The sequence below is a fragment of the Pteropus medius genome, unplaced genomic scaffold (genome assembly GCF_902729225.1).
Source record: "Pteropus medius unplaced genomic scaffold, Ma_sr-lr_union100, whole genome shotgun sequence".
In the NCBI taxonomy this organism is placed as follows: Eukaryota; Metazoa; Chordata; class Mammalia; order Chiroptera; family Pteropodidae; genus Pteropus; species Pteropus medius.
In genome coordinates, this window is record NW_024340696.1 from 28,732,454 (window position 1) to 28,739,910 (window position 7,457).

The 7,457-nt window shown below is 36.8% G+C and overlaps 1 protein-coding gene and 1 pseudogene across 1 annotated transcript in view; one reads left to right on the plus strand and one right to left on the minus strand.

Moving 5' to 3' along the window:
* RPF2 (ribosome production factor 2 homolog) overlaps nucleotides 1-4,788 on the plus strand; it is a 31,113-nt gene extending 26,325 nt beyond the window's left edge. Inside the window, exons 8-9 of the mRNA XM_039871843.1 lie at nucleotides 2,590-2,734; nucleotides 3,475-4,788. Of these exons, the coding sequence (XP_039727777.1) occupies nucleotides 2,590-2,734; nucleotides 3,475-3,654 (325 nt within the window). The 3' untranslated portion in view covers nucleotides 3,655-4,788. The remainder of the gene's footprint in view (nucleotides 1-2,589; nucleotides 2,735-3,474) is intronic.
* LOC120610614 (uncharacterized) lies at nucleotides 4,325-4,443 on the minus strand (annotated as a pseudogene).
* Nucleotides 4,789-7,457: the final 2,669 nt, after the last annotated feature.

Here is a 7,457-nt window from a genome sequence, read left to right on the forward strand (position 1 = left end):
AAGGAAACTGGACTTTGGGTGGTAAACACAATAGAATATACAGATGTCAAATTATAATGTACACTGGAAAATTATATAATTGTATTAACCAGTGTTATCCCAGTAAGCTTAATTAAAAAAAATACTAGCACAGATTTTTTTTCTTTTATAATTTCATGGATTCAAGATTCATTCTTATTGTAGATCTTAGAAACCTCAACATATGATATTTTTTTCTTTATTAAGTGGAGAACCTTTTACATTTTCACTTAAAGGAAGCACTTTATGGCTTCTCTTTGGCACATTTGAGTTGCTCGCATCATTACTCTTGCACTTTGGGGCCATTACTAAGTAAAATAAAGGTTACTTGAACGCAAGCACTGAAAAACCTTGAGTCGATCTGATGACCGAGACAGCTACTACGTGACTAACGGGTGGGGTGTGTGTACAGCATGGATACTCTGGACAAAGGGATGATTCGTGTTCTGAGCAGGACACAGCCGGGCAGCATGAGCTTTCATCATGCTACTCAGAACAACATGCAATTTAAAACTTATGAATTGTTTATTTCTGGAATTATTTAATATTTTCTGACCACAGTTGACCATGGGTAACTGAAACTGTGGAAAGTGAAACCATGGATAAGGGGGACTAACTATCTTTAAAAAATAAAAACTGCAATGTGTATAATGGGATGAAGGTGAAGGAAATGGTTTTAGGTATTTGTTTTTAATGAGTTGATATCTAATAGTGTTTTCCTTTTGCTTGGCATGATCACAAAAATCATTTATAAATTCTTTATTAATATACTTTCTCGGAGGAAGAGTAAACAGGTTGTTTTTTTAAATGATTAACAAGTGATTATTATAGATTCTGGATATCACTATTAAAAGCTTAATTAAGAAAAAGGGTGATAGACCAATCACCAGAAACCATATGCAGAGAACTGAAAACTGGAGACCATTTCCTTCTTTTTCTGTCAATTTGATGTCAGTAAACATGCTCAGTGAAGTGATTAAGATTAGGTCATTTACATAGACAGTATGGCTCTGTAACTCAGTTTTTCGATAAATAGCAACATATATAGTTATTTGGAAGTAATCTTAATTATGTATGCTAAGACACTTCTATAAATAAAAAGGTGCTTTAGAGGAGTTTTGCCACATACAGTGATAGTTGGGCGATCTGAATCCATCAGACATGCCATGAGCTGCCATTTTATATATAATTTCCCTGATTTTTTAAGTAGGCAACTGGACATGTATTTTCTTAATGTGTTTATTGAGATACTAATCTTGATATGAGTTCAGCATTGTGAATATCATTTATTTGGAGGTACTGAAAATGTGGATGCATATGCAGAAGTATGTGTGATATGACAGAGTCAAATGTTCACTGCCCTATATACTTTAAATTAGCTCTTCAGGATGATGCCGTGAACCAGCCAACTTTAGCTTCTAAAAATATTTCCCCCCTCAGTGAACCTGAGATAGGCATTGACTCAGGTCTCTTCTCCTGGAACCATGTGGAGAACGTGGCCTACGAGCTCTCTTTTAGGCTCTTTTCTCTGTGCTTGCTCCCTTCAAGTCCCATACTGATATTCATTTTATCTTTTGATGATAGTATACCTTCTTTTGTTTTAACACTTTAGCTTTTTACATATCCTAGGCTTGTAGTTTTTGTTTTTTAGATTTTTTTTTTTTGTCTTGTTCAGTTGAGTGTAAATTACTGTGTCTGATACAGCGTATTTATCACTGTGACTCTTCCTAAGTGCACCTCCTGTATTTGGACTGTATTGATTGGCCATCTGTCTGCATGTGATGCACTTAGGGCCCAAAGGGCTCTTAATGAGCTTTGGCATACACACTTCTTCCTAGCGTTTGCTGCTCTCTTGGGTATTCCTTATTGTGCCTTCCTCTTCTTTTTCTTCTCTCAGTATCGCAATCTAGCTTTTGTGTGAAAAGGCTGATTTTTTTATAAACATTGTTATTCAATTATTTGTTTCCATGTGGAGATCTGGCCTTACATAATTGAGTCACCTTACATAGTCTTCAGTCTTTCAGCTGTTTTTGTGGTATCACAAAAAAGAATTTTCCAGTCTCCCCTCTTCCTTGCTCTCTTTCTCTCGTGTTTCCAGATCCAGAGCTATTTGGACATATGGTACCCAGGAAGTTGTGGCTTTGTTATATTAAGATTTTAAAGTTCTTTCCAGTCTATAGATATCAGTAAATGTCCATGCTGTGGAGAAAAGTTGATTCTGAATAGGTCTTAGAGAAACAATAATGTTTCAAGACCCAATTAAAATTATTTTTATGCTTATGTAAATCTTATGTAAGATGAAGTCAGATCAAAAGATTCCATTTCTTAGAAGAATTGTCTATCTCGCTTGGTATTTCTTAATAATAGTATATACTTTTATTTTTGATTTTCAAAAATCAAAGAACCAAAGAATGCACGTGGCCTAAATATATAAAGTATTTAAGAAGCTTAGCCCTTCTAAAGATTTTTATGTCATTTTATGGAACTGTAATTCTCTTGAACACAAATATTTGGTGAGGATAGGATTTTGACCAAAGTCAGAGCAACATTTCTTTGTCATATTTCATGAAGGTTGCTGTTGAAGAAATCTGGTTGCAGAACACCACGGATTGAATTGGAAGAGATGGGACCCTCATTGGATCTGGTTCTGAGGAGGACACATCTGGCATCAGATGACCTTTATAAGTTATCCATGAAAATGCCAAAAGCCCTCAAGGTACATGACTTGTAGATTGGTGCCATATTTATTTGTATATTTTACTCTTTCCAAAAAAGATTTTCAGCATATATTAAAAGACATAAAGAGATCAATAAAATAGATAAAATTAAACTCTCGGGGCCAAGAAGAGGAGGGAGAAGCAAATAAGCCAACCATAAAGGATGATAAAAGATTTATAGAAACCAGACGTCAGCTATGGCTGAGAGCTTTCTGGTAGCCAAGACTGCCATTTTTTCAGCAAAAGGAATTGTTTGGTCCATTGCGAAGACTGGAGATTTAGCGCACAGGATGTATAACCCACACTTACATAAAATGTATTTTGACTTTAGAACTGTTTTAAAAAACAAGTTCTCTCTGGAATGCCAGTAAAGATTGAAATGATAGTCACAATACCTTAAGCTAAACACAGGAAATTCTCTCAGTGCATGTCAATGGTTAGTGTAGTCTGTAATGTTGTGTCTCAAAGTGTGATCTGACAATTTTCCTGGGAATTGTTAGAAATGCTGCATCTCAGGTCCTATTTTAGACCTACTGAATTAGAATCTGCATTTTAGCAACATCTGCAGAGGATTTGTATGTATACTTGAGTTTGAGAAGAAAGGTCTGTGAGGGCTATATACTCTGTGTCATTGAAGCGGTGTTCACTAATGGAAATTTTTAGTAAGGTAGTTGTACACTAGATTTTTACCAGTTCATGATAATAGAAACCGTTAAATATATATATTCTTGTTTTATAGCCAAAGAAGAAGAAAAATATCTCCCATGATACTTTTGGTACAACTTATGGAAGGATTCATATGCAGAAGCAAGACCTAAGCAAACTACAAACCAGAAAAATGAAGGGATTGAAGAAACGACCTGCAGAAAGGATAACAGAAGATCAGGAGAAAAAATCAAAGAGAATTAAAAAAAAATAATGGAATTTAACTGAAAACTACAGTTTTATTGTAGTCTGTTTACTTAAGAGAATTATCATCAGTCATATCAGAGTTTCTTATAAGATTTTACTGTATATTTTTCTAGCATGATAATTTGCCTAAACTATATATTATATATATTATGAACAGTAATGTCCTATTAGGTTGAAAGTAAGCCTCTTACTTGAGACCTACCCTTGCGTGCCATTTTTACTCTGTGATACATTTCCCTCTGTCCGCCCCCTGCAAAGTCTAGTCTGCTGTCTCATTGGGTGGGTGAGGGAGGAGGGATCTCCAGAATAAACATAGGTATCTGAGAATTTTGGGGTTAAGCTTTAGATAAAGGGAGGAGTCATGCAAAGTAAAATGGCCCAAAGGAACTGTATACACACTCAGTATGACCTACCTGGAAAGTTAATTCCATCTTCCAACATAGACCTACAACCCGGCTTTTATTTTTTACTTTTCAGTTATTTTGCCTGAAATTCTATCAGTTATTAGTTTGAGATTTTAAGCTTTGTGACATAAAATGTAGATCTCTAAGAAAGATACCTGATCATTGACATATTACCTTACTGTTGATTATTTTAATAAGAGATTTCTGCTACAAATTGGAGCCCTACCCTCCTCTGTGAGAAAGGAAGTTTGTTTTGTTTTGTTTTGTGTTTTACACCTACAGCACCTGGTATTCCTAGGTAGTCTCCTATCCAAGTACTAACCAGGCCCAACCCTGCTTAGCTTCCAAGATCAGACAAGATTGGGCACGTTCAGGGTGGCATGGTCGTAGATGAGAAAGAAAGTTTTGATAGAGATAGATGTGAGGAAAGAATGGGTAGGTTTTAAGACACAGGGTACTTTAGGATACTAGGTAGCTAAAGGTCACACAAAAAACCCGGGTGTTTGCATACTGAGTAGGAGTAAGCCAAAGCCAAACAGTATGTTTTGAAATTTTCATGAAGACTGGCCCTGTGCCTAGGAAAATGGGAAGAAGCTTTCTACTTCCTCCTCATAGTGTTGTATACTTCTTTTTTCTAAATTGATTGAATCCCTGGTAAAGAAGTTCCTTTATACAAGTGCAAGCCAATTATGTTATAAAGACACAAATAGAACATAAATGATAATATGTTACATGAAGTAGAAATGCTTTTGTTTTCAATTTCATGTCAAGGAGTTTTGGCATTCCTAGATGTTCATGCATTTACTTGAGTTTGCTGGCAGTAAGCAAAAGCTATAGCCTCAATTTTACCTTTTGTATCCTTTTCTTTCTCTTGTAAACCCATTTTTTTAGTCTTCCCTCTCCCTATCCTTTTCCGGATGGCTAATCTCCTCCATACAAAAGAAGGAGCTAGAATCACTCATTTACACTTGTTGCTTGATTATGTATTTAACCAAAAACCACACAGTTTTAGATCTGAAGGAGATATTTGTGTTTTATGTCTAAATGGGGAGAGAGGGCTAAAATGATTCATATCGTGCCATCTGCAAGTAGATGGACAATAGTTGGGGAGAAGAGGAGCTATAGAAGGGGCATCAGAAATGAGGGATTCATAGTCCTTCCCCAGTGCCTGACCCCTGACTCTAGCAAAAGCTAATGAAGATGGTGATTCAGGAGGAGCCAAAGCAATGAGTCTCTCTCACCAGCCACTTACAGGCAGGACCCTGCCACACCTTGACCCCTCTCCACCAGGAAGACCTACCCCAGCCATTCAGTGCTAATGTAGAGATAGCCACATTTTCTGTATGTGGGATACTGTCTTAATGAAGTTATTTTAATCAATACCCTCTTGTTTGAGATTTGTTAATGGATCATTCTGTTTCCTATGTAATTTTTATTTCAGATAGTATCCAGTAAGTATATCCTCTTCACTAAGAGAAGTATTATTACATAGTATTACTGAAATAGAATTCAAAGACTTCGTTGAAAAGCCTTTTTCTAATTATAAAAAAGTCTGGAGCCCTTGATCCACCATTTATATCACTTTTTGTGGGACGTACATTTTAATTATCACTTGTCCTTGAACTTTAGAATACATATATGTAAATTGGAGAATATGTATTCTAGTAGCGGTGGTAAATTGTTTTGTTTTACTTTGGATTTTGGTAGATGAAGAAAGCAGATTAGAGATTTTTTTTTTTAATACCAAACTTGTCTTTTTTCTAGGATGTTAATACTAATGCCAAGCTATATATGATTTCATGAAATATGGTTCCTTTTTATAATTTAAGTGCAGATATTTCTTTTCTTGATATAGAACATAATCCAAAGTACAGGTGTTGTTACCCAAGTCAAAAAAGGAAGGGGGAAACAAAACTGACCTGAGTCAGCTTTTAGTTACCTGATTACCTAGCTTCTTCTGATCTCATTTATATTTTTAGCCATTTTGCTTCCCTTACCCCTAGAGGGTTGGGCCAGGAAAGGGTTCGAAGAAGCTTTAAAACAAGAAGTTAAAACCACTGCTAAAATTTGACAACAAGGGAAGGTTGGTTTCTTTTTAATGAAATTACAATTATCAGTGCTTGGTCCATTGTAAAATTAAGAACCTGCAAAAATACAGGGTTTTCATTATGTCCTTAATACACTTTCAATAGATTACAGAAATGGTCAAAACATTCCCTAACTGCATTGAATGCAAATATATCCTAGCATATATACATTATGAAATTGTATGGAATATTATATCCATTGAAATAAGCTGCTGTGAACAAGACAAAATGGGCTTGGTGGCTTGAGGTTTATGCTAGCTGTGAGAAGAAAGTCAACTTGCTTTTAAATGTTATTTTTTTCTCATACCAACAATTTGAGTTGTTCAAGTTTAAAACCAGCAAAGATATCACTGTGTTTCCTGTACCACCCAAAGTGGGCCATGTTAGGAATTTTAACTGCCTTGGTTGAATTGGAGCCTTTTAGCACTTTTTCCATTTCAAAGCCCTTTCGGAAAAAGTTTTAAAATATGGCATAAATGTAAGGTAGGCCTTTCTTTGTAGATAACCAACACATTTTAATTGTTCTTTTTCTGCTTCTTCCTTTAAACAGCTTCCCCCCTCCCTCCCCTAACCCATCTCACCCCCATCCTACTCTTTACATACACTCTGGGCATATTCCAAACAGGGAGAAAGGCCTGGCACTGTGCAGGCCTTTGCTACTAAGCAGGGCTGGGGCTAGTTTGAAAGAAGGCAGATAAAGAGGAAATGGCAAAGCTTCTAGGTATTTAGCAGTTAGGGCTTTTGCCAAGTAAAGATCAAAGCCCCTGAGCTTTGAGTACTTTACTGGATTGAGACAGATTCCTCCAGCTCAAAGCTGGGTTTCTGAGGGCTCAACTAGAAGCAGAGTGGCAGGTGTTGGCTCTGTGGGGCATGCCCTCCCACTCAGCTGGAACTCGAGGTTGTAGAGGCACTATCTATGGACACCAGGTCAGGAAGGGACCTGCAACCAGAGTTAGAGTTGAGGCTGTGTTCAGTTAACCCCTCCCTCCCTCCCTAACAGTGCAAGTGAACTCAGAAAGATGCCTGGAGGGCAAAGCACAGCCTATTTAACTGGTACATTTGAAATGGACCTGGAAGATTTGTATTCATCAGCTTGAGAGGTTTATTTTTCCCAATCCTTTAGCTAGTTCCCCAGAGTCACTTGACAAAGCTGATGGCAAGGTGACCCGACATCGCTTTAGGTGGTAACCTGCAATAGCACCTCTGGATCTTTCTCTCAAAGGGAGCTTGGGGTTATGGCACAGGGGGAAAGAACATGAGAATTCATTACTATCCCCATGAGATCCCATCTCCATTTATTTGGCTCATCACTTAAAGCT